The sequence below is a fragment of the Podarcis tiliguerta genome (genome assembly GCF_965153285.1).
Source record: "Podarcis tiliguerta genome assembly, chromosome: 7".
Lineage (NCBI taxonomy): Eukaryota > Metazoa > Chordata > Lepidosauria > Squamata > Lacertidae > Podarcis > Podarcis tiliguerta.
Genome location: NC_139540.1, coordinates 59919397 through 59947231, shown reverse-complemented (window position 1 = coordinate 59947231; position 27835 = coordinate 59919397). Strand labels below are relative to the sequence as shown.

Here is a 27835-nt window from a genome sequence, read left to right as displayed (position 1 = left end):
CTTAGGGTTTCTTCCATTACAGAGGTAATATTTGTGGAGAGCATAACAGAGGCTCCTTGGTGGTAGCTCTCACACTTTTGAATTATTTGCGCAAATTGGCCCAGAACTTTGTTAGAAAGAAATGCTTTGTTTTAGGGAGTTTAGAGTGTCGTATGTTTTTAGTACTTCTGGCTTTTTATTTAATTTTTTTCATTTGCTAATGGTCACTTTCTTTTCTGCCTTTTTTGTTTAACTGGTGTGTACTTAGTGCTAGGCTGTATATTTTTTACTGCCTGTTCAGTTTGATTTTTTGCTGAATAGAAACTATACCGTGAGGTCTGTGGAGAATAGGAGAGAGATAAACGTTTTTATATTTGTGCATTATGAGGACAAGTATGCACACAGTGGGACACGGGTGGCGCTGTCAGTTAAACCACAGAGCCTAGAACTTGCCGATTAGAAGGTTGGTGGTTCGAATCCCCGTGACGGGGTGAGCTCCTGTTGCTCTGTCCCAGCTCCTGCCAACCTAGCAGTTCAAAAGCATGTCAAAGTGCAAGTAGATAAATAGATACCGCTCTGGCGGGAAGCTAAACGGCGTTTCCGTGTGCTGCTCTGGTTCGCCAGAAGCGGCTTAGTCATGCTGGCCACATGACCCAGAAGCTGTATGCTGGCTCCCTTGGCCAATAAAGCGAGATAAGCACCGCAACCCCAGAGTCGGCCACAACTGGACCTAATGGTCCGGGGTCCCTTTACCCTTTACCTTATGCACACAGTATTTAAAGCACTATCACAGTGGGCATTATCCAACTGGCACTCTTCACCTTTTACCCAGCTTGAACTGAATCACATTGCAAACTTGTGGATCTGGTTTGCCAGGGCTCATCCCAGGGCATGAAAACGTTCTGCATCTGGTGATTACGCTTCCAAACCTGTCCCCTTGCTGTAAAAAAAAAAAAAGAAGAAGAAGTTACATCCATTCAAAAGGTGCTAGCATATCCTTTTGATGCTTGGGAAGCAAGTCATTCCAATGTCCTTCTCTTTCTCCCTCCCCCTGATTTCCCCAAGCTCTGGTCTGCATGGGGGAGACAGTGTCACCAAATGTGGACCAGGAGGCCTTTCAGACATGAGACAAGTGCCAACGGTTGTGATCGAATGCGATGACAATAAAGAAAATGTGCCTCATGAATCTGACTATGAAGATTCTTCATGCCTCTATGCAAGAGAAGAGGAGGATGACGACGAAGAGGAAGATGAGGACAGCTCAATATTTACAAGTAAGAGCTGCTCTGATAACAACACAGTGTTGTAGACAGATTTGATAGCCTTGGGAATAGGCACGAAGAAGCTCAAGGACAGCAAGGTGACTCCCTCCTTAAAGTCCTTAGGTTCAAGGGCACATATCATTCCCATCTGCAGGGGGGGGGTGCATTGTGTTAAGGACTGTGGAGCAGGAAGATGAGTGCAAGGCTTGTTTCCTTGCCCCACAGTCCTTCGTCTAAACTGCTGTTGCTTTGATGCAATGGAGAGCCTTGTCAGGGGCTTGCTGCCCTCTTGTATCACGATGATGGCAGCAATAGGTCTTGGGTGAAAAAGAGACACTGTTTTCTGGGCTAAGGCCAGAGCCACTTCTGCATCTGCACTGCCTGTCTAGAACCGATGCACAAAATAATAATTTGCATTTCCTTAGTAAGCAGCACACTGAACCAGTGGAAAGGCTTTTAAAAGAGGTTTCTAGTTTGAAGAGCAGAATAGCATCCATCTTCCTATGTAGGAAAGGTTTTTAAAAAACAAACAAAGTCTGTGTTGCTGTGATCCTAGTGCTATAGATGAAGACACAGCACAGTCTAAAGTTCCATTCCCAAAAGCTGCTTCTTTCTGCCCAAGGTTCCCTCGCCATGAAAGTCTGCAGGAAGGACTCTTTAGCCATCAAACTTAGCAACAGGCCATCCAAACGAGAACTGGAGGAAAAGAACATCCTACCCATGCAGACCGATGAGGAGAGGCTTGAGCTGAGGCAGCAAATCGGGACAAAGCTGACAAGGTAAGAACCATGCAATTTCCTCCCTTTGACCCGCACCAAATGCATAAGGCGGCTTGAGCTATCCAGGTTTTATTCTTGAACTAACAAGGGGGCTGTGCAGCGTACAGCAAAAGATAAGCACTTTCAATCCTAGAGCTTTCAGTAAAAGAGCTTTTGGGGCACTTGTTCCCCACATTTCCTCTGAGGAGCTCGAGGAGATGTGTGTGGAACCCAAACAGCCAAGTATCTCACTTCAGAATAATCCCTTAATTTTCTGGCCCAGCCAGTTTTCAGTACCAACAGTTAGAACACTTAATGTTAGAACACATAATGAACACATAATGACATAGATCTCATAGATCAGTTAGAACACATAATGACATAGATCTCAAGTTAAATTAAGGGAGTAAAACCCTTCTGGTCCTTTGGGAAAAGTTGAGATGCAAAGTACGATTCCAGCTGACAATTTTAACAACTTTTCTAACAGACTTTTACCATTCTAAAGGAAGCCCCCAGAGTCTCGGAGCAGCCAGCTGATTAAATTACCTACATTATTTGCAGAAAGAACATAAAACATAGAAGAAGAAAAATTCCACACATTTTTGGTACCAGACTCATTAGGAAATAATTATCACTGCTGAGACTGAACTAGATTTCTCCATCCTCAGAAGAAAGCTGATTAAAATGTCTTATACAAATTCTTTCGGCTGCTTCAACTCAGGAGTTAAGCACTAGTAGAGGCTTTTGACAGAACAGAGGTGAGCTCCATGAAGACAGAGAAATTGCCATAACAAAAAATAAGCTCAGGCTGCATTCGCCTGGCAGCTTACTCCATTTTCACAATGCTTCCCTAACTTTTAATTTCAGCATTATATTTGACTTTTCACAAGATGTAAAAGCAGTTTCTGGAAAGCTAATGAAATATAGTGCACGTCTAGTGCTCATTTCCTTGTTATTTGATTCCATTAAAAATCCATTCATGATCCACTAAACCCAGAAATAAAGTGATAACATTTGGGATGCAGCTCTTCCCTGCTATTTTCATGAATGAATCATGAGGGAACAGAAGCATGCATGTGTGGAAAGGGGTAGGGGAATAGGGACATTGTTCAGTGATACTCATTGTTGTACCACACCACACCCACTGGTGTGAATGGAATTTAGTACAGGTGGCGGCCATTTTAGGTGTGTCCAAAGGAGGCACGATCACTGACACATGGGTCCTTTTTGACCCAGAAGAAGGTAGAACCGGGGCGGGTGGGGCATAACAGGGCAGGGCATGCTCCATCAATGTGTGTGGGACCCGGGAACAGAATCCCCGCGTGAATTGGCCACAGTTGTTCCATAACACAACAGGTACTGCAGTGTGAAAAGAATATATATTAAAGGAGAGAGAGAGAGAACAGAAGCACTAGCATTATAATCTGGAAAACACAATATTCCCCACATTTAAATATATGCTCAGTGGAGGATACATTGGAATTACTCTCTGCTACATTGCAAGGCCAGGGGCCAATTTGTCATAATTATTAAAATGACTGAAACATGAATCTGAAACAATACAAGGAGGAAATTACTTGTTTTGTTTTGTTTTGTTTTGTTTTGTTTTGTTTTGAAAAACAACCCTACTGATAATGGCGCTGGGAGGAAAGTGAGCACAAGGCATAGGAAAGGGAGAATTTGTGGCAGCAAAATGTGGGCAGGGAGAGAGACATTGTCAACCTGCCCTGGTGTGTGTCTCTAGGAGAGACAGAAGAGTCTGGAATCATACAGTCTCATGTTGGCTTCTTAGTCAGCAGTTTGGTGTTGGCTTCCAGGTCAGCATCCATATTCAGTGAGCATGCCAGCCATCATCCCAAACCTGTTGCTCTTTCACATCAGTTTGTAATATCTGGATCAAGGCAGAATTTGAAGAGAACTTTATAAGAGCCAGGCAGTCAAATAATGTGTTGTTTCTTCACACCCATTCCCCCCACCCTTTCTTGAACTTCCTTCTGCTTTCTTGGGTCTCCTGTCCCAAGAGGAAAATCCCTTCTCTGACGCTGGCATTTGGTGGACAGAGAAATCCCTTATTGGCACTGATGGGATTTCCTCCTAATGTGAAAAATACTAGCTTCAGAGGAAGGATTTTTCTGAAGCAGGGGAGGAAAGGGTTGCATTCCTCTGTACCTGCTGTGATCCTGAATATTACCAGACCCCTCTAGCTGATGTGATTTGAATTAAACAACAACAGCAGCAACAACAACAACAACTTCACTTTAAATGCAAGGATGCATTTAATGTCAGGCCTAGTTGGACCTCTTCCCCGCCCTGCCCCCCGCCCCCCATCCTCCAGACTTTGCAGTGGAACTCTAAAGGTTCCTGTTGCCACATGGAGAACTTGGTCATTGCCGCTCTGACTCATCGTCATCCCTGCAGTCACTGCAGCCTCGCTGTGCTCCTGCGCCTTCCCCAACTGTGCTGTGAATTACTCAGCGTTCTTCATTACACAAAAGGTTCTTCAAATTGCCCTGGAGGGAAACATAAACAGCCAAATGAGAACAGTTATGTTTACTAAAAGTTTGCAGCAATGAGGTCTGCGGCATTGAAGGAAATTGATTTTCTTGAATGAACGTTGAGAGTACTACTCAATGTGTGCACTGAGAACTACTGCAAGAGTGACCTCTGTTGTCCATAGAATTGTAGAGTTGGCAGGGACCCCAAGGGTCATCCAGTCCACCCCCCACAATGCAGCTTAAAGCATCCATGACAAGATGGCCATCCAACCTCTGCTAAACAGGAAGCTTTCTGGTTTTTTTGTTGGTTTGCTACACGTAGTTATACCTCACTTTTTCATCCCAGAATGTTCTCTTAGGGCTTTAAAAAATCACTATGAAGTACTTTGGTTGGCTATTCCTGACAGGTAACTGATTTTGAGAAGAGAGTTCAGGAGGGCCTCTGGGACTCCTCTGGGGTGCAGGGTGTGGGCTGTGGAGCTGCCTCTTATTGAGTGCAAAATGTGGAAAGACAGGGGTGAAAACAAAATAATATAGATGTGCCTGGTCGCTCTCTCTAGGGGAGGGTCTAGGTCCAACTGTAGAAAGCGCCCCATCTCATCGGCTGCCTTCGAATCCTGCCTTCGAAGCAGCTCTGTAAAAGATGCTGAAAATAATAGAATCCTCAAGCACAATTCCACCTGGTGAAATCCCTTTCTATTCACGCTGATACCCTTTGAATATGTTTGTACATATAGCCAAAATGGGGAGAGTTAGGTACAGCATCTGCCTTGCAAGGAGATGATTCCATCCCCAGCATCTTCAGATAGGGCACCGCGGTAGGTGGGTGGGTGGGCGAGGGAGCATCAAACAGCTCACCTGCCCTCACCACCCAGCCTTGGCATCAGGCCACACCCCTTCCCACATGCTGGCTCCTCCCCCTGCTTGCTGGTGAGTACCGGCACTTTTTTATTGGGGAAAAAATTGTATGTGTGTGTGTGTAAACACAGAGACATATACACACACACAGCTGTGTAGATGGCTGCTGCTTGCCCAGCCCTTGGCATAGGGCCAGATCCCAGAACCAACTCAAAACAGCCCTGAGCACAGCAGCTTATAGGACAGCCATCCCCAATGATTGGGACACAAAGAGGTTGGCAGTGGGGGGAAAGAAGCTTGAAAGCTGATCCCTACCAAAAGAAATAAAAGAAGGAAGAAGCTTTTCTTGTTGCTTTTGGCAGATGAAAGAGAACAGTACAATGATATTGAGAGTGTGTGGCAGTAACGATATGAAAGAGGTTTTGGAAACTCTGAGCAGCAATTCTCCCATAAAATACTGACTGATTGCTTGGGTTATTGTTGCTCTGGAATTCTTCTCTCTCCCCCTTTTTTTCTTTAAGGAGAGTGATGACTTTATTCTTTATCTCTTTGCAGTGCACTGAGAAGTCTGAAATCATTGTGCTCTGACAGTCATAAACTTGCTAGAGTTATAAAACTGTCAGTTCACTGAGTGTTCCAGGACTAGATTCAAATTTTATAGATGCTGTTGTCAAATTTCTTGACATCACACAGTGCATGCTTTTAGTTAACATCTTCCCAACCGCCTCCCAACGGTGCCTTGTTTATCCTGAGCAAAAATCTTACTTTTCTATTATTTCTTCATTGCATTAATATCCAAGGAGCATACATGGTTCTCCCTCTCCTCATTTAATCCCAACAACCACCCTGTGAGGTAGGTGAGGCTGAGAGGCAGTGACTGGCCCAGGGTCACCCAGTGAGCTACATGGCTGAGTGGGGATTTGAACCCTGGTCTCCCAGGTCCTAGTCCCAACACACTAACCACTACACCACACTGCTTTAGTGAGTGAATAAAGTCAACAGTCATGTAGCTTCAAGATGGTTGAATACAGATCAGGTATCCCTTTATAAGCAGCCTGACATAGAGTTAGGATGGCTGCAGAAGGTTCACCAAAATCTCAAATATAGACAAAAAGCTTGGCATCTTTGTTGTAGTTATTTGGTGGGGCGGATACTCTGAAATGCTGTGTTTTTTGCTTCTGCTGTGCTAAAAGGGTTGAGGACAATTGGAAATGGACATTGTTAACATACTTTTGCAGTTGATGGTTGGCAGCTTTTACCTACTTTCCTTTTCTGCGAGGTTCAAAGCCCCTTTAACATTCCCGTGAAAATGCTTGTTTCCACAGCCTGAGTTCCTCCTTTTAACAAGCTGTTCTAATGAGGCTTCTGGAAAGCCATTACATAACACCCTTGCTACGTGTTGCACCGCGCACAACAAAGCTACCCATTGCAATGCTGAACTGTGCAGCTTTATATTTTGATTCCCAGGCCCGGCTAGATAAAGCCACACGTCTAATTGCTTTACAGTCCTAAGGTGAACTCTCTCAAGCATCCTCTTTGTAACACTGGCTGTGCACTGTAAGGATAATAATCGTGATTAGCGGTACTTAAACAGAGCTGTCCCCTTTTAAAGTGTGCCCTTGAATATAAGTTCATTCTGAACACAGGTGGCATGATCCTGACCTTTTTTAAAAAAGCACTTTGCCGGTTTCTCGTATTTTCATCGGTTCCAAAATTATATGAAGTATAACTTGCATCTTCTCTTACATTGGGCCTGAGTTATGTAGCAGGTTTATTTGTACTGAGTAACAGACATGAGGGGATCACTTAAGAAGATAGGGTTGTGGTGGATGTAACCCTCTCTCTCATGCCACCACCCTGATGAAAAATCTACTTGCAGAAGACAGCAGTGCCCACCACAGTTGCAGAGGCTCTGAGACCTGGCAGAGTGTCTTTCTCACTGCGGATGCAACTGAGACTTCTTAAGTCAGAGCTGGATCAGGCCTGTGGGCCAGATCCTTAATTACTCACCCCACAAGCCAACTTTTATGGTCTCCTGTCAGTCACTCAGTCTCATAATGGTGTCAGGTGATTGATGCCTGTCAAAGTTCAGAGGAGGTCACTGCAACTGCCGATCAGGTGACTAGCATCTCCAGTCGGACAGTGATATGGGGCATGCTGCTCCCATCAAATGACCAGGCCCCCTAAGGGCCTTCTCCTTTGCTGGGTTTGAGGTGCGGGGTACCACTTTCCCACTGGGGATGCAACAGTTCCCAGTGTCCCCAGTGGGGGAAATGCAACTGGTCCACGCAGCATCTCTCCTATCAGGGATGTTGGTAGGATGCCTTTCCTTCTGCCAGCCTGAAGGTAAGTGTCTTCACCTTCAAGCTGTGGAAGGTGCAAGTGGCACCTTATAGGACTGGGCAGAAGGCAGCCCTGCACACAAGTCTGTGCTCATCTCAATCCTGCTCTCAAGCATCTGATCAGAGGCTTTTGGTCAGCGTTTGTGAGCACCCTTGATCAAATGCTTGAGGCATCCCCTAGTCTGAACTACAGGTGAGGGTCCCACTGGAACTGGTGTTTCCCATATACAGTGAGGGAGAAAAATATTTGATCCCTTGCTAAATTTGCCCGTTTGCCATCTGACGAAGAAATGACCAGTCCATAATTTTAATGGTAGGTTTATTGTAGCTGTGAGAGACAGACTAACAACAGGAAAAACCCCAGAAGCCCAGAAGGATCAAATACTTTCCCCCCTCACTTCAACCTTTAAAATACAAAAAAACAAAAAAAAACAAAGAGGCTATGGAGCCAGCAAATACAAAGGCAATATGGCCAAATTAATCCACTAGGAACAATCTGCTGGGACATTCTCTTGCACATGCCCCATTGAGATGAATGGGAGCAGAGCAAGTAGTTCCATTCATAGGGTTAGGACTTAGCATAGGAGAACCTCCTGCAGGTTTGTACCCTTGGAGATCAAGCTTTGCAGATAAATTATATAGCTAAACTGCAGATAAATTATATTTGAGTAATCATTAGTGCTGTGCCAAAAAATTCTCCTGTGTTTCCCACCTCCCTAAGTATACTCCATAAGTTAGTGAGAAAAGATAATTGAAAATTATCAAAGGGAAGATAAGATTTCTGTGAAGTTCTCATGGGTAGGGTGCAAGATTTTCATCATGCTTACTTCACTTTTAAGGTGGCAAGGGCTGCTTGTTAAGTATCCCTTTATCATTTGATGAATTACTCACTGGTGGTCTGCACTCTGTAGCCTTCCCTGGTGCCATCGCTCCAGTTGAAGCCCAGGGGGTAATTTCTCCGAAGGGGATTTTTCAAATCAGGAAGCGAGGGCAGCTGGGGAGGCTGCAGAATGCTAGAGCAATGTTTACTGGAAAGTAACACACACGCATCACCCTTGACCACCTCGCAACAGTAAGGCAAGCTGAAACCCCCTCACCTGCTGAGAAATTCTAAGGTGCCCTGACAATGAGGCAGAAAAATGGAAGCCTCTTTCTCAGGGGAAGAAAGCATTTGAAAACGTAGAGGACAGCTTTCAGCACAGCACTAATAACCATCTGTGGCCTTAGGGAGAATGAGTTACTTCAAGCCAGATACAAAACTGCTATTGAATGTCGCAGCGAGTTGGGAACAACATTGTTCGCAGCCATCTATGTTTTTCTTACATCACTTTTCCCCCCAGCTCCTCGGCTGCTCTTACGTCCTAGAATATGCTTGCTTTGCAACTGCCCTTTACACCAAATGCTTGTGTTTGTTGTAGGCAAAATATACGCTGGTAGGAGAAAGTGCATTTGACCACTTAATTCATCATTAAGAAATTGCATAAAGGTTTTCAGAGGGAAAGTGAGGACTGAGGAGGAAAAGAAGAGCCATTATTGTTCTAACCGTGCTTCGACGTCGTTTCTGGGCTGTTAGCCGCCTTTGTTTCACTGCCTCTTTGGACAAGCAGGCCACAGTTTGGAGGCTCACATAAGCGTAGGGAAGGAAGAGCACGGAGCGGAGCTTGTTGTGCTTGCAAAGGCAGGGAGGGAAGAAGGTGACACGTTGAGACACCTGCATCTTATCTCTCAGCCAGTTAGCCTGAGGCGGAGATGGTAGAGGCATTCCTGATATGACACGGCAGGTTTGGTTTCCCCTTGGTCAGCAGCAGGAAGGAAACTACCAGGGCACATCATGCCAGGGCAAAGTCATCTTCCCAGTTTCTGCATTATGGGGCAAAGAGTAACTCAGGACCACACTGAATGTCTGAGGGCATGATATGGTCCAGAAACTGATCCTGAGCTTTTTCCACAGACGACTGAGCCAGAGGCCAACTGCTGAAGAATTGGAACAGAGGAACATTCTCAAACGTGAGTAACTGCAAGCTTGTGAGGGGTGTGGGGAGATGGCGTACTCGGGTCTCCGGGCAAAGGGCCCCTTCAGCTCCACCCCTCTCTCTGCTAGAGACAAGCAGGTTTTCATTGCCCTTTTATTACTGTCCTCCTTCAAAGCAGGATGTTTGGTACTGAAACATCTTTGAGTCACAAGTAGTCAGCCAAGAAAGTCCAGGTTATGCTCTTGTTCTTTTGCAATACACTCCTGTGCATGTTTACTCAGAAGTAAGTTCCACTGATTTAAGCAGGATTTATTTCCAGGTAAAAGTGCATTGGGTTGCATCCCTACAGTGCATTGGATACCACCCTGTATGTCTAAGCTTGATGTAGTTAGCAACTGAGTTATAATGAGTAGGTTGTGCTTTTTGGAAGCTAAGGATTTGTCGAGATGCACATGATTTGAGTGGCCTCCTTACTATGCTCCGCATTCACCTCCTTTAGGTCAGATATACAAGTACATTTAAGGATTGCACTTAGGGAAAACCCACTCTTCCATTTTGTATATTAAGGACGTGCACAGTGTTAATTGGCTCTCCCTTTTGACAATTACAAAGCCTCCCCAAAGCAATTTTTCAATTTTTTTTCTTTTTTGGGGAAAAATACTGTTTAAAACAACAACAATGTGCTAAACAAACACTTAATCTGGTGACTTTGCCAGGCACATGTAAGGCATTCGAAAGCAAAGGTCTGTGTACGCAGAGATGTCTATCCAGGTACCTATTTTCCTGCTGTCGGTTAAAAAATAAATCAGCAAAATAGGCCCATTTACGTCTTTTCACTGGCTGCATCAGCTGTAACAGTTTGCAACCAATGATGTTTGTAACTGCATATAGTTGAAAGAATGTAATGATGGGTCCCATAGAGGATGCTGAGCTTTGAGACTTGCAAAGCTGGAGTTCATGGGATCAGATGCAACCAAGTTGCATGGGTCGCTCATTGCCACAAACTCTCTTCTTATCTGTGCAATGCTTCTGGGACTCCTTCCAGAAGCTGTTTCATAAAAGCAAAAATTTTACATCAGACTGAACCCTGAGCTGCTTGCCTTATCACTGTGCTCTGCACTGAGGCTGGCAGTGGTATCGTTCCTCTCTTTCTCCCCACAGCTGATAGACCCTGAGGCACAGAGGTAATGGCTGAGAAAGCCCCTTGGCTCCCAGCCTAATAGTTGGCATGAACTGAGCCCAGTTAAAGGAATGAAATTCATGCCGGCACTTAGCCAGAGGAAAAAGAATTTGGATGTTTTGCAAGGTGTACAAAGGAAGGTGTTGGGAAAGAAGTAGCAGGAAGTTGACTGCTCCCAGGCATCCCTGGGAAAGAAGGGAAAGACCAAAATATCAATAACCCCATCCCAGTGCTTGCCAGATTTTTCATATTTCACGTGTACAACCAGTCTACAACACTGTAAATCTTTTCCAGCGCGGAATGAGCAAGAGGAGCAGGAAGAAAAACGGGAGATAAAGAGAAGATTAACACGCAAGGTGAGAAGTTGCTGCTACTTCCTTCCATTCTTGGGGGCCCTTAAAGCTTTTAACTGAATGTTTTAATTCCTTGCCATTTTTGTCTCTGTTTTGGGGTGTGTGTTTTTTTAAAAAAAGGCTGAGCATAGTTTGTAAAAACTGCACTAGCTTCTTTAGAAAGAATGCTTAAATATTGTCTGTAGCTGAAAGCAGCTTGTCAGGGGCTCAACTAACTGCTTGGGGGCTCCAAAAATGTCAAGTGCTTAGCAGGTCACCTTGGTTTGCACCTCATGGTAAATGAAACAGGTAAGGCTTATTAAAAGTGTGTGGATGTGCTGTCTCCCAGAGAGGAACTTACACCACCTTTGCTTTTTCCCAACCCTTTTAGCTCAGCATAGTGTGACAGCTAAACCAAGGTTTGGCTTTGCATACTGTCCAAACAGCTCATGATTAGCAAGAAGGTAGCTTAAGCATAAGTCTGAATTCAGATGACACACTCAGCCAAACCTTGGCCTAGCTGACCAGGAAGAAGCTGACCAGGAAGAAGCAAAGTTTCTTCTGTGAGCTGGTTGGTTTAGTCAGTGAGCCTATGCCTGTAATCATCAGTTTTTTCGAGGTAGAGAATTGCAGGGTTTAGTCATACATACTGCATGCATCCATTACACATTATCATGTATGCATGATGGTGTAAGCTCACATGCAGCTATGCTTCTCCATTCAGTATATAGCAGTTCCTGTTTTTCAGTCTGTGTAAGAGATCACACAAGACACATTTATCTATTTGTGCGTGAATCTTCATATGCTAAATTTATCTTCTCAAGATCAGACAGGCATCAAAAAGCAAGCGGCACAGAGAGTACTACTCCAGAAGGAAAAGGTGATTGTTATTCCTTTAGAGTAAAACCACACAAAAAGGAAATACTAGGCTGTGCAGAAGGAAATGCTTTGTGAAGGTTTAGAGTGTCGCTTTTTTCAAAAGCGCTCAGCGTTAGCCTAATTCTGTTCTTGTTGAATGCGACATCTCCCCAACGCCACTAGTGATACATTAAACTGAAGAATAGATGTTTAAGAATGAAAGCCTGGTTATTTGTCACATTTGAACCAGATGGGAATAAATCATTAGAGAACAGTGTAAGTTTTTTTGAGAGAACATTTATCTACTATTAGTAAAAGTTCGGAAAACCTTCTAATGCATGAAAATTACACGGTCAACACATATTTACCTGAACTCATGAAAAAAGGCCTTTACAAATCACTCTTTCTTGTAAGCTGATAGATTTAGTTGCAACTTTTAATTGCATTTATTTATTTCCTTTATTACATTTATATATACCACCTTTATCTTCCAAGGATCTCAGAGTGGTGTACGTAGTTCTCATTCTCCCCATTTCATCCTCACAACAATTCTGAGAGGTAGGTTAGGCTAAGAGACAGTGACTGTCCCAAGATCACCCAGTAAGCTTCATGGCTGAGTGTGGGGTTCAAACCCTGGTCTCCCAGGTCATAGTCCAGCACTCTAACCATTGTGCCACACATGCATTGAGAGGAGAGGGAGGGGAAGTTCCACTGCACAGCCACAAGTCTTTGCACTAATGGAAGTGCTTTCTTTGAATGCTGCCCTAAGCATCTTGGAATGCTGTTTAGGACAGTGGGAGTGCTTAACTTTGGCTTGACTGTGCACATTAACCTGCAGCCTCTGAAATCCAGAGCACATTTTCAGGATGGGTAAGGGCCATAGTTCAGTGATAGAGCATCTTTTTTGCATGCAGAAGATCCCAGATTCAGTCCCCGGCATCACCAAGTAGGCTGGTGGAGAACCCTGTCTGAAATTGTGCAGAGCTGCTGCCCAGCAGTGTGGGCAGTAATGAGCTAGATGGGTCATTGGTTTGAGTCCATATAAGGCAGCTTATTGTCTTCCTATTTACATAACTTCATTACCCCAGCTGCATAAAGGCAATCTCTTTCTCTCTGTGCCTCTGTTTCATTTATAAAGCAAAACAATGCTAGCAAATGATTTGCAGGTCAGTCATTTTCTTCGTTGACCTCCTGTTGTCTCAGAGCAGCAGCAGAGTGTTAGAAATAATGGGATCTTGAAAGTGGTGTGACCAGCCAGAGGAGGAGATTAGGTGAGAAAACAGAAGCTGCTGTTAATTTGGATAAATTGTGTTTCTCATCGAAAACAAAGAAACTTGAAGGGGCAGAATTCCCTGTGCCACTCCTGGCCCCGTCTAAGACACACTCGGCCTTCACCACCACGTCTTAAAGCCAAATAGGCAGGAGGTTTTTGTGCTGCTACAAATTGGATTCTCTGCCTCTGGACACTGAATCCTGCAAGACACAGGTGTGCTGATGCAACAAAGAGGGAAGGGGTAATGCGACAGGACATTATCAACACCTGAGTTGTTGTCATAGTAATAGCTGAAACACCAAGGAAATTCTCAGCATGTCAGACCACGTTTCATGCTTCTCGCAGACATTTTGCACAGGATGTTATTTTATATTCCTGGACTGTGGCTTCACATGGTAGCCCCACCCATGTTTTGGAAACCAAGGGAATTCAGCTTTGTGAGATATTGGACTGGACTGGAAATTGGCTTAGTATCAACATTTGAAATGAACAGCTTTTATGTATTTAAGCCACAGCACAGGTGTGGCTATTTGAGGGTATCTGTAGCCAGCTGATGACACAGACAGTGAGAGCTTGCATTGCGCCTAGTGGGCCTGGGAGGCAAACCGACTTGTCTTTAGCAAAGGCAGAGCATTGCTGCCTGCTCCCTGGATCAACAGGTCAAGGCGAATGTAGTCGAGAGGCACCCCAAGGCACAGTGAGTGGGCTGCATATATTCTGTGCAGTGTGTAGGAGCCTGGTACATGCTATCTTATACTCTGGCACTATTGCCCAGAAGGTCGACCACCAATGAGGCATGCTACTTATAGTAGCATAGATAGCTCTGGTGAGATTTAGACAACTATTTTTTTGCGGAGGTGAGGATCCCATTGCAGTCGAGATGTTGCAGAACTACAGCTTCCATCATCCCTGACCATTGGCTATGCTGGCTGGAGCAGAGGGGAGTTCTGATCCAACAACACCTGGAAAAGTCCCCAGCACTGATTTATCACATCATAACTGTTGTGCTATCTCGTTTGGTGAATCTGGCCAACCAATTGCCCTTGGGGTCCAGCTAAATGGAAAGCCAAGTACTATCACCACCTTCCTTCTCTGGACTTCTGTGGTGTTGTGGGAGCATAACACTCAGTTCTAGCCATACAGTTAGAACTGCCAAGTGAGGCTAATGAAACAGTGAGGGATTGTCTGAATATACCCAGCAGGCTTGCTTCACTGGAACAGTCAGAGCAGAACACTGGGAGCATCTCTTGAACACACTTTGTTAAAATGAGTGAGAGTTGTGCCAAGGAATGTTCTCCCGCACAGCTCCCTATTTGTGCCATAAAGCTTAGGCACCAGAAATCCCCAATGGGTTGTGCTTATATACTGGTGTGAAATCAAAGTCAAGTTCAAGGGTGCTTTTTCATGATTGTCAAAGGCATCAACGAAGTCTGTTCCTTACATGGAAGCGCTGTGAAAGAGAGAAAATGTCCACTGTGTAAAAAGCGTCCAAGATCTTACTTGAGAGAGAATGCGTTTCATTGGTGTTTTTGCATGTGCTATAATATGGAAAAAATGGACAAATGCTGCTAGCTTTGGCAAGAGAGCAAGTGGCCTTTGCTGTTTGTGTCATGCACTGTTAATACATGCATACAAGCTGCTGCTGCGATTCAGTTCTTGCCCATATTCCTTTTAACCGCTGCTCTAGATATCTTGATCTTGGGCAGAATTCTGTGCCACACCCTACATTTGGAGTGGAATTAATGCTTCAGATATGCAGAGGGCCACAGGGCAGACTAATGCTCAGTGAAAATATTATGGTTTTAAGCCCCTAGTAGTAACTTGTACTTGCTCCAAGCCTTCAGCCCCTGCTTAGCTATATTCTGAAGGAACCATAGCTGTTCCTTTCAAACTTGCTTTTTATCTTGCTTATTTATTTATAGTTTATTTTATTTATTAAATTTCTATACCAACCTTCGAGGATCACAGGATGGTTTACAATATATAAAAAAACACATAAATGCACAACAACATAAAAAACCCAAAAATGTACAACACAGTAACAAGCAAAAACAATTACTCCCACCCCAATTTAAAAGGCCATATAGATTGTTTAATTAGCCAAAGGCCTGGTTGTAGAGGAAAGTTTTTGCCTGATGCCTAAAGATATGTAACGAAGGTGTCAGGTGAGGCTCCCTGGGAGTACACAGGGAATTTTAGGGTCAGGTTCAGCTTGAGCTGTGCCACAGTCTATATATAGGACATCTTCACTCCCAATCGTGTTCTAAAGCATTAACCCAAAATATCAGAAGCTTCCTATATGGATGGGCGATGAAAGCCTCAGTCAGATAACTGGATAGAACCCGAGCTCATTTCCTTACAAAGCAGATTAAGCATTTCCTCCTTTCTGTTCAAAGGCTTCATTCCGTTAGCGTTTTCCCAACCATCACAAGACACGTTAATTGCTTTAAAATCACAGTTGTAATTGTTCATGACAAGGGACTCTTGCTTTCTTAAGACTTGTTCACCTAGCTCAGTTTCCTCTGGAGCAGGGACTAAGCAGTACCCACAGGTCATATCCCTCCCACTAAAGATCGCTCCCTGGAGCAATCAGTCACGTGCCCAGGCTGGGGGGAAACCCTTAATAGGTCAGATATAATCCCGCAGGCCCTAAAGTTGCCCATCTCAGCTCCAGAGAGTCTGATCAGTGTGAAAGTTCCTGCTGTCCTGTACTCAAGCATCACTTTTCTCTTATTCCCTGAAAACACAGAATGTGCTGATGACAGTAGAAAGTGACTTCACTATTCAGTCTAAATCATTGTTTTAAGTCTATATTTAGCTTACAAGCTCTTCTTTTTTGATCCCTTGTCGTCACAAAAATATAAATAAGAACATTACGTTTTTCAAAGGCACGCTACATTTGAATAGCATCCAGAATCTGTGACAAACAGCCCAAAGCTTTGAACTGGGTGATAACACTGGCACTTCATCCTTAATTTATGCTGTGGTGGGGAAACATCACATGAGCAGAGAGGGTGGAACGCCACATTTACTTTTGAGTGCACAAGCTTTTAATCCATCTTTGATATTCCCAGTGTCAGGTTTCAGGGGACTTGTTGCTTATTTGGTTTAGGACTGCATGTAAAATAAATAAATCATTGTGGAGTTATGATGGCGGCGGCGGCAGCAGCAGCAAAGATAAAAATGTCCTCTTTGTAGTTCAGTGATGTTTGCAACTCAGATTTAGCTGTCACTGTGTAATGGGGAAGCACAAGATCACATGCACTTAGGCCGCATAGAATGAGGCTACTGTTTTGTAGATGAAAAATAATGAATCTGCCAGCCTTGCACAGGGATGTTGCCGGCAATCTTTTCTTGGTTTATGGCAGAGTTGGGAACCTCAGGAGCAGGAGGCCAAGTGTGTCCCTCCAAGCCTGTCTTCTTGGCCCTCGAGACTCTCATTATACCACAACCCCTTGTATTTTTGCCTGGCTGGAATATATCCTTGCACTCCAGAAATCTGGCTGGAGAATAAAGCCAGAGGTGTGTGCAAACCAGCCCTATTTCACATCGCTAACATTTACATGTATTGCTCCGCCCACCTTTGACTTTGGCTCCACCCACTACATGTGTCCCTCAGATTTCCCAGATGGGAATGCAGTCCTCTGAAAAAGGTTCCATGCCGCTGGTCTCTGTTGAGATGCTTTCAACTGTTAGGATTCAAGCTCAAAGGAATGGGTAGGGGAACAGAGATTCCAGGCAGGCCTAGATGCATTGTTCAAAAAACCACAACAAGGGTATTTTTGGTGACCTATGCACTGAAGGATGAGAAATATAAGCTATAGTCCCTGGTTGTATTTATAACCTGCTTGGGGGCTTTCACTCTATTAGAGTTGAATTATTACTCTGCTCTAGGCAGCACATGTCTGAAAGAGGCATGGCTTCATAAGCGCTTCGTAATGCTTAGACGGGAAAAATGTTTTCCACCCAAGAGGCCTGTTGCATGCAGCCGACAGTGAAATGAATTTTCTGCATGTGCATTGTGACACAGCATTAGCTACAAGGACTTGGGCTCTATCCAACCCAGCACGACTGGAGTTCCACTCACACAACTCTAGCTTTCCTTTCCTCTCCTTCCCCCTTCAGCTCCCTGCATGGCCTCAGAATCTCCCGCAGAGGGTCCAATGCTCTAGAGCAGATTTTGAAGAGAGGGGGAGGAGAGGGAGCTGCAGGAGGGAGGGGAGGAAGGGGAAGCGACTGGTATTGTGTTCACCTTAATACAACCCTATATCTCTGAAAAATACTACAGGGGTTACAGAAAATAGGGGTTTGTGTAACCCCTGTAGCAACCACTTTTGCTGAATCACTGGGACCAATTTTGCTGATGTCCTTAAGCTTCCAGCCACCAGCAGCATATCTGACTATTGCCCCATATACTCCTCCTCAATAATTCTGAGTAACACTGTTAAGTCACTGTTAAGGGTGGTTGTATTAGATGCCGTGCCTCTGATCAGGCCATTTGTAATTGTACTTCTTGTTCAGAAACAACACATCAGTAATGGGTGAAGTGAAATATTTAATCAGTTTGTATGCATGTTCCAACTGCTTCAAAGCACCCTGAGGAACAGGGCATCAGTTTGACATGGAGCTGTGAGCATATTTGCAGAGTCCTTGCTCAAATATATATTGGCATCACTTCACCAATTGATTGTCATTTTGGGGTCTCATTGCACCAGTTAGCCTCTCCAACAGTATGACATACAGAAGAGGCAGCAGCTGCGCTTCTCAGTCAACTTTTCAGAACAATGTGGAACTGTCAGATTTATTTATTTTAATATTTACGAACAACCTCCTTGCCAAAATGTATGAAAACTATGTGCTAACCATGAAATCAAATAAATGCAGTCATAAACAGCAAGCAAGGAAAGCAGTGTTAATTGCCTCCATGTGTCCCTACAGTCTGACAGATCAGGTAAGTTTTCTCTAGTTTTTGAAAAGTGGGCATTGCACATCCACGATGCCACCACCAAGAAGGCACTTTAACAAGGTGCCCTGTCTTGGACTCCCTCAACGTTTGATGGAGTTATGAAGAATCAGTGGTGGACGTGAAATTAAGAAATAATGTATTCAGTCCGGTATTCAGAAATAATAGGCAGCCTTTTAGTACAAGAGATGTCTCTTGGTGGCCTCACATCTAATGTTAAGATGGCAGAAACAGCGGTTAAAAACCAGCCACTGGACACAGATGAGGAACTGGAAAATAAAGCAGCATTTCTCTTAACTTCCCCTCTCCCCTTCCCTTTGGTCAGCGCAAGAAATCAGCATATCGCTTTGGGGAAGAATGACATTTTAGAACACTTCTCTTTTTCCCTACAGCTAAGTCAAAGGCCTACAGTAGAAGAGCTGCGCGAAAGGAAAATTCTCATCCGCTTTAGTGATTATGTGGAAGTGGCAGATGCTCAGGACTACGACAGGCGGGCGGACAAGCCATGGACACGGCTCACAGCTGCTGACAAGGTACGTAGCTTAGGGGAAGCCTTGGACTTGAGCATTGGTCTAACGCAGGGGTAGCTAACGTAGGACTGTAACTTTCATCAGCCCCAACCAGCACGGTCCATAGTCACTGATGAGGGGAGCTGCAGCCCAGCACCCTCTGCAGTGCTCCACAATGTCCTTGCATAAGTCTGATTCATCCCATTTGTTAATTAATCTATGGTTCTTCAGTGCACAGAAATTCATATTTAAATATGCATTTTTGAACATCTTTTCTCCCAAAGAACTAATGCTTAAGTGTGTTTTTATCTTGATGTGCACATTTTTATAAGTTGTTGAGCCAAAAATTGCATCAGAAAATTTGGGGAAGTGCAAAAACCAAAGGATGACTGTGGTCAGATCTGCACAATAGTCCAGGAGGGGCAGTTCAGGTCAGCTCATACAAGGAATTTGCAAAAGAATTGCTTCTTAAAACATGCCTGTTTGATGGAGCCACAAGTGGATTTTGTGTGCTTTTCCTGCCAAGTCTCTTTAATTTTCCCATCACAAACATTAGCTTACACTTGCTTAAATTTGCATTAATTCCAATAAAATCTGTGGGACATTTACACCATCACCAAACCTGGCATGAGGGAAATCAAGCCTGTAATTATTTGAGAAATACTTTGTTGACAACACTTACATGCATTTTTTTGCTGAGCAATTCCACCGGAGGAATAGATTTTGCAAGCTGTTTCTGTACAGGATACCACAGAACTGAGATAAGAAATTATTCTGTGTTTACTTACCGTGGCACTCAGGCTTGCCACATATTCAGCCATGGAATGACAATGCATCAATAAGGTCTGTGTTTCTTAAGGTGATAAGCTTAGGCAGCCTGTGTTTTGTCAATCATTTTTCTCAATCCCAGTGGTCTCTTTAATATCTGGTTTAATGTACCAAGTATCTTGAGTTACAAAAAGAGGCCTTCTTACAAACACACCACCTATCTTACATAGTTTTAAAATCTCCCAAACTGTTTGACTGGAGACAGTAGAATAAAAGGTATTTTTCCATGGAAAATGTTACCCCTTTCAAACCACACCCAGCTCTCTTAAAAACCGCAGTCTTGGTTAGATCTGATTTAGATCTGGCCTCTCAGGACACAGGCTAGCTTATCAAGCCCCCATTGATTCTGTGTGGATTTCTGCCATCACAGAACCTACAGCGAAAAATAAGCAGCACAGGAGATAACACAGATACATTATAAATCACTCAACATTTGTGTGCTAGAAGAAGAGGTCATGTGCACTCTTCCGGATAGTTCATCTTTGCAGCCTGATTGTCCTCCTGCAGTTAGTGGCATGTCTGTTCCTGTTTGTGAGGATACTTTATCACAGCTTGGAGGAAAGTCAAACTGACAGCTTTCACTAAAAGGAGACAGTTAATGCTCCATGGTATTTGCCCATGCTCCTGACGGACAAGATTTGACTTCGTCTTGAAAGATGTGATATACCCCTTTTGAAAATTCTTTTGACACTATTAGATTGATGTAGAAGAATCTCTAGCAGAAATTGAAAGGTGGTCTGAGGTTGTTGGGTCTTCATCAGCGTTAGCAGCAAAAGACCCAGGTCGTAAGATTGAAGTAGAGATTTAAGTAATGATGACCTTCGGGCAGAGTGATCTCCATTAAATCTGTCCTTTTCCTGGTTGGTGTGAAGATTTATGTTTGGCAGATCTGTGTTCCCAAAGTCCAGTGTGTAAGAACTAGGAATGAGTACCAAACTCACCAGCAAAGGACAAGGGTATGTCTCTGCCTCATGGCTTCTTCTGTGGCTAGCAGGCAAAAGCTCATCCAACCTGGACTCTTCCCCCCCTTTTTGAAATAAAATGCAGCCATCATACGTGTCAAATGCACACTCAGTATTTACAGGTGCATGAGTTTTTGCCTTCTACAGCACAAGCCATTTTGAAGATCAAAAACTGCACGAGGTTCCTGTTTTCATATTTGGTGAGAGTGTACCATGGTCCATGCCTTTTGGGGGAAAGTCTTTTATCTATCTCTCCTAATTCGGCAATTGCTTTACTCTCACTAGATTTAACCCTAAATTCTACCCTTATATCTAAAGAATTAATTTCCTTCCTGTTCACAGCAGCTAGAATAGTTATCCTTTTCTTAAAATAGTCAGCAATTCTGTGCATGCATACTTGGGAGAAACGTCCCATTAGACCGTGGCCCTTGCTTCTAGTCAATATGTATTGGATCCAGGTGTACAACACACTGACAGGTGAGCATCCCAAGTGTCACCCAGGCTGCTATAACGTATCACATTCCAAGCGGTGGCTCTAGCAAGCTACTGATCTGGTAAGAGACGGACCACTTTCCATTTAGTACCCATCTATTCATAATTTAGAAAAGTGGAATGTACCTTCAGACTGCTTTTCAGCTGTATATTTACATGCTTCTTTTTTGTCCCCTGCAGGCGGCAATTCGCAAAGAGCTCAATGAGTTTAAAAGCACTGAAATGGAAGTTCACGAATTAAGCAGGCATTTAACAAGGTGAGATGCTTTTTTAAAAATAATAATTAAAAATGACTGAAAAAGCAGATTTCCAGTACAAACTCCATCAGCATAAGGCCCATATTTGGTTTAAAAAAAATCTCCAGGAGCCCTTCATTGTCAGTATGTATTTAATTTTTTTGTATACTATTGATCTGTAGTATTACTAGATGTAAGGCTTGCCTTGGGCTGTATACAATGAAATTTGCAACTACATTCGCAGCTTCATTTCCATAGAAGCAAAAACATGGCAGGAATGGTGTATACATATATTTACTATTATTATGCAAAAATGGGTGGTTTACCCCTGGAATTATTTCCAGATGTATAACAAAGGGCTCCATTTCTGTTTCTGAAAATGTTGATGTACCACTCAACTTTGTATCACAGAATTTAAGAACTTGTGCAGAGTCCTGCTGGGTCAGACCAAAGGATTGAATGTTGCATGGAGTGTGTTTGTGTATGGACCAGTTATACTGGGAAACCTCTTATCTATTTGAACACAGAATCCTACCCTCCTAACCCTGTGACAGGAAACCACCAGGGCTCGTTTTCCATGTCTATTTGTACCCATCTTGATTTTTATGCTGTTGAGTCATCCCACTTACACAAACCCCCAATAAGCCCCTATTATAAAATCATTAGGAAGGTAATGAGATCTTTGTGCCATTATGGAAATGAGTAATGGGCAGACTTAATATGTGTATGTGTTGCTTTTCTCTTGCGGCAGATGAAGGAGCTCTTATGAGAGTGAAATACTGTGTAAAATAAAAGACCCCGGGAACCTCTTATGACATATTGCAGTGTAGTTCACACAACAGTTGCACGGTAGTTTTATGTATGAATGACTCTCTGGTGGAGGAATATAATTGAGGATTCTTAGAATGTGCAAGTCAGCTAGGACAGTCACAGTGGCTTTGGGTAGAATTAACCTCTTCCATTCCCAGGAAGACAACCTGGCAGTCCTTCTGCTACCCAGTTCTTCCCCAACCTAGTGCCCCCCCTCAGATACTTTGCACTACACCTTCCGTCTGCCCCAGCCAGCATGCTGATGGTAGTTTTACTTCAAAATGTCCAGTGGGCACTAGGTTGGAGAAGGCTGCTATGTGCCATTCCACCTATCAGGATGAATTGTTGAGAGTTCTTCATTCCCACAGCAACTCCCAACTCACTTCTCCATGGTTCGCAGGACTGTTGAGGGATTAGGTTTTTATTGGATATTTCAGACCCAAAGCTCTGTCATGATTCTGAATGTTTGGGGAAAAATATGCAACCATCAAATTGGTTGACTCATTCAAACACAACTGGATTTACTTTCTTTTCCTTCTCCGTCCCCTTTTTTAATTTTAGGTTTCATAGACCATAGAAATTGAGCACTCCACCATCTTCAAAACATATCTGGAAAGAACCATAAGTGCTGGTACCATTCACTTCTCTGTTAATGTACAATGTAAATTTCCTGGACTGCCTTTTTAAAAACCAAGAAGAGGAGGAAGAAGACGACAACAGGGAAGCTTGTGTTTTCCTGTACTTGGTAGAACTACATCATGAGACATGTTGGGACAACTTTCAGCAACCGAAGCCACCCATGGCAAGAATTGGGCCAGGAGTTGGCACTCATATTCGAAACTCTGCTGTGTGGATTCCCCATCCTCATCCAAGATCAGCCGTTAATGCATCCCGTCTTCCTTCAAGCATCTCCCATCTGTCTCCAAAGAAAGCTGAAGGCAGTTGGTGTTGGGCATAGACCTGCTGGACAAAAGCTCAGACAAGGCCTACCATCCTTCTGGGTCAACACTTTGAGCAAACACTTCTTTCTGTTTGAGAGCACCTTAGAAAGATGCGGGGGAAGGCCAAGACCCGCTCAGAGGATCTACCTATCTTTGACACTTCACAAGAATCATCCCTGGAGGATCTCTTGGCTGGCTGGCTGGCTGTCACCCATTTGTTTTGTGAGGGAAACGCCCAGAAGATTCCTTGTCACCCATCTCTTTCATTCAAGTGACCCCCCCCTCCCCCCCTTTGCTGCAAAAAGTGATGTTTTGAAATTGTTGCCGATTATTACAGGGATATTCAGTAACATGCTTATTACCTTTACGGACAGAACGAGTCAGGATGCCTTTTGCCCTGCTTGGTAACTTCCTGCTTTCATTTACACCTGCATAAAGAGGCTGGATGGCAGAGCAGCTCTGCCAGTTAACCAAATTGATACAGCACGCCAACTTTACTTAGATGCTGCAGGTTCCGTAAGGTGTGCAGTGCAGAGAGGAAAGGAGCTCAAGATCATGCTCTGTGCGCATGGGTACGTTTATTTTTTAAGAGCTGGGATTTCTGTTGTGTAGAACACTACCTGGTGTAAATAACAAAATATGTTGTCATGAATGTCCCAGCATGATACTGAGAACCAAAGCATTTGGATTGGATTTGTGGAGGGGTTTCTTTTTTGTTGTTATTAAGGCATTGGCTCTTCTCTTAATAGGATGACCCTTGCACACTGGATAGTGTTCCAGATCCCTGTCTTTGATAGCACTTTGGCTAAGCCCACCAATTTGATGCCTCCTGGTAAGGAACCCCCACTCTCTTTCAGCAGCTGAGCCCTGAGCATGCCTCTCCCAAGCGAAGTTCACTTCTCACACTTTTCCACTGGTGTTAAGTTTGTATAGGGCAGCATAACTTTTCTTTTTGAACAGAACACTTGGTAACCTGCATGTTCTCCTCACCCCGTGGAAAAAGGCCCTCTCTCTTCCTCAGCCCGAGTCAAATAAAAGCAGGCCTATTTAGTGGTGCACTTTTTTTCCCTTACTTTTTTTAGCTGAGGAGGCTACACTGGGGTGATAAGGCATTCCCCACCATCACTGGGCACCACAGCTAGTGGGTGGGCACAATGCTGTGAAAAGCTTTTACATATTACAGATCCTCAGTACCTTGCATTTATCAACAGTTGTGTGGTAGCATGCCAGGGGATTCACAAGGTGTGGTTATGGGTCTGTTTTCTTCGTTGAAGCACAGGACAAGGCTCAGCATTCTTTACTGTGTGACTTGGAGGACACACAAGGGATCGATTTACCTGCTGGTTTATCTCCTGTGTGCCTTCCAGTTAAAAATACGGATTATGGCTACGGTTACAAACCAGACAAGGTAGAACATTTCCTCCTAACAATAAGATTGCCAAATTCTGTGCAAGTGAAACCACTTATTCTGGTTTTACTGTGATTTGTGATACACTTGGTTAAAGAAGTATGCTGAGTCTTTCCCCACATTTCTGCCAACATTAATTTCCAAGTGGGCTGGGCTATCACTTTAGCACTTAACACACGCAATTGGGGAGCCTATTCACAATGCAAGTCTTGTAGCTTTTCAAGACCTAGCGCTCAGCCCAATGTTATCCACGTGCAAAGGAGCATCTTCCTGAGCTAGTACAGTGGCACTTCTTTGAAGATGCCCCCTTGCCCTACATTAAGATACCACTGAGCTGATCTGGGAGTGACTACATACTGTGTTGCCGTCGTGCCCATAGGTACATTAGGAAATAGATGGGTCCACTCTGCTGACCCTTAGCGGCTTCCTTTACTTGCATGCAATGGGCTATTGCATGGAACATTGAATTTGCTTGTTTTCTGCAGGCAGGCAGGTTCCTAGCAGGCTTGCGTGTGCAAAATACCTGTTCCAAAACCTCAGTGTCCCTACCATGCAAACAAAGAAAGAAGCCAATTATTGGATCAAGGCAATGCACTGTATTCACTTCCAAAAAGTAGCACTAAACAAATGGATATTTATTTCCCCCTGTAACATAGAAATGGATCTAGCGAAACTTTCATTTGAAAAATGGCTTACTTTTCAAGTCTGCTTAATGCTTGCCTTGCCTGCAGCAGAGCCATTCAGCTGTTCCCCTAGCACAGTGATCACAGGTGACGGGAAGTGTGCACTCCACTACAAATGCCTAATGCAACGCTTTCCCTCTGAAATCTATGGAGATGGGCTTTACTGTCATCCTGCTTCCATTCATTTCAGCAGGGGTTGCATAGATGTCTCATTTATTTCCCCTAGCATGAGCAGTGAACTTTTGCATTCACTTAAATATGCCTCTATGATTCACATGCAGATGAAGGTTATCTCGCACAGAGCTGCAATTTCTCTTGCTGCATGGACAAAAACCATTTCCTCCCTCCCTCAAAATCTGTCAAAGGGTAGTGATTTGAAAAAGGGCACAGATGATGTTGCTGCATATGGCAAACAGGGTTGAAAATTGTTCCCTGCGCCCGCCTGTTCATCCAGCCGAACTTTATTCTTGTGTGAACAGAAAAGCAAGGGAAGGGTACGCCTGAGCATCTCAGTGGTTCTGGAACCAGTGCATTTTCCAGTTACTCTCCAAGTCAAGTGTATGTACATAGTTTTGTCTTTGTATAGGAGTGAATGTGGTGACAGTCAAACCTGTGATCTTCCAGTATTGTAATTTAACAGATTATGGCTGTATGGGGGGGAAAGTAAAAACCAGAACAAAATGTAAATACCTAGAGGAAACACTAAAACTGAATCTCTACATCCTAGGGTTTTTGTACATATTGAAACTGCATGGTATTTAAATTGTCTCTGATGTATGCAGTTTCTTAAAAAAAAAATCATTTTAAAAGAAAAAATGTGGTCTTTTTTTCCTTGCCTGCTATTGATTCTACAGTTATTTATGATGCAGGGCTGCAAGCTGCACGGAAGTGACATCTAATTTATTTACCTCGAATATGCTGCCTTCCTTCCTGTTTAGGTTTCCAGGCCACTAAACAGCAACTTGAGTCTCACTACAAGCAATAAACAACAACAAACCAGAACCAACTGAATGCTGAACAGCAACATGATAGTGGCTAAAAGCTCAAAGGGGCCCTTTCTCTGCAGAATTGCTCCCTCTAGCGTGCAGGAAACGTAACAAGGAACACAGATAACCAGGAAGTATAAATCAGCATCGTTTGAGTGGCTGGCAGAGCAATCCAAACTATAGGAAGCCAGAGTAATATATGTCAAGGTAAATTATGCTGGTGTAATCTTACACACCATTTTTTGATTTGGAACACCCTTTCTGCCAGTGTAACTTGCTAGGTCATGTGACAGAGCCAAAAGGAGCAAGTCTCGCCTTGCCGCCACCACCCACACTGCTTTTTCGGGAATAACTCTGGCTTTGGCTGCGCCAAAGCTACACTGGTGTAACTCTGACAGAACCTTATTATCAGTGCCATTTTCCTAGAAAAAGAGGTGCCAGAGCTCACCACATGGGCTTCTCTTAGAATGGCAATGGCACCCACCTGAGCTCTGGTGGGCTCCAGCTAGGGGGAAAAAGCCCTGCTTCTTATTATAACAAGAAAATTTATAATTTGTTCTTTCTAAATGAGGCACGGCCTTTCATTTTATGAAAAAGAGCAAGAAAACCCGAAACACTATAGTTATGGCAACCCTGGCAATCAGTGCACTATTTCAAAAAGCGAAAATCTAGCTTTTTTTTCTTCGAGGTTTTGCAAAAAAAGCCAAAAAGTTTCTGAATATATGGCAACCCTAGATTCTACATAACTAGTTGGGTCTCTACCAAAAGGCTTACTTGCTTTCATCACCTCCCACCCCTAAACACATAACAGACTTATTGATGAAAGAACATGCCACAAACTGAGTAACACAACGCACAAAAGGAAAATTCTCTCTGCAATCTTACTCTTTGTACGTACAACAGGGTGATTAGATGTGAACTTTCCACTGACATTTAAATGGCGGCGTTTGATTGACTTCTAGACACTGCAGAAGGCTTCTTGCAGCCTTTAAAAAACATTGATCTAAAATTGCTATTGTTCGTGTGAAAAGTTCAGCACAGCTCGTTTATCTCATCGCATCAACTTCAAGTAGCACCAGCGTGCCACAGAGGAAAAGGTTTGGGGGTTTCTGGGGGTTTTTTTAATAGTCTGGCACCTGAGCTTTAAATAGTGGTTTACAGCTGTGCGTCTCAGCATTCATGCACTAACTGACACGGTTGATGGAAGACGGTTAACACCAACATCAGTCAAAAATAAAATAGGGATTTTATCAGAAAGCAACTACAGTGGTACCTCAGGTTAAGTACTTAATTCGTTCCGGAGGTCCGTACTTAACCTGAAACGGAGCCCAATTTCTGTTCTCATCCTGAAGCAAAGTTCTTAACCCGAGGTACTATTTCTGGGTTAGCAGAGTCTGTAACCTGAAGCGTACGTAACCCGAGGTACCACTGTACTGACCACATTCTCTGCCATATTAAAGTAATCTGCGGTCGAAGCACACGGATTGGGAGAGCTGAGCATTCTGCAAGACTGACAGTTTCCCAAATTAATAAAGCAGAAGGCTGAAATGTGGGGGGGGGGGGTGGTCAATATTCTGCTAGCATCATCTAAAATGGGCACAGTTGCTACCCTGCATGCTTCAGCTGGTTAACCAGTTAGGATACGCTACATGGTCTAATGTAATAATGGGTTATATAACACTACTATTGTATTAAAGTACTAACATT

General features: G+C 43.7%; 2 protein-coding genes across 9 annotated transcripts in view; one reads left to right on the top strand and one right to left on the bottom strand.

Moving 5' to 3' along the window:
• Positions 1-24231, top strand: part of PHACTR1 (phosphatase and actin regulator 1) — a 242258-nt gene extending 218027 nt beyond the window's left edge. For all 6 annotated transcript variants that reach the window (XM_083449478.1, XM_083449475.1, XM_083449479.1 and 3 more), the window contains 7 exons: positions 1045-1253; positions 1864-2020; positions 9646-9701; positions 11142-11203; positions 18666-18806; positions 21245-21321; positions 22672-24231. In XM_083449478.1, the coding sequence (XP_083305604.1) occupies positions 1045-1253; positions 1864-2020; positions 9646-9701; positions 11142-11203; positions 18666-18806; positions 21245-21321; positions 22672-22687 (718 nt within the window). In that variant the 3' untranslated portion in view covers positions 22688-24231. The remainder of the gene's footprint in view (positions 1-1044; positions 1254-1863; positions 2021-9645; positions 9702-11141; positions 11204-18665; positions 18807-21244; positions 21322-22671) is intronic.
• LOC310681601 (TBC1 domain family member 7) overlaps positions 3580-27835 on the bottom strand; it is a 37363-nt gene continuing 13107 nt past the window's right edge. The window contains exons 10-12 of one of the 3 annotated variants that reach the window (XR_014513394.1): positions 26051-26114; positions 21191-25004; positions 3580-4509 (exon numbers count right to left, since the gene is read on the bottom strand). The gene's annotated coding sequence lies outside the window, so the exon portion shown is untranslated. The remainder of the gene's footprint in view (positions 4510-21190; positions 25005-26050; positions 26115-27835) is intronic. The other 2 variants (XR_014513396.1, XR_014513395.1) reach the window with 2 other exon arrangements.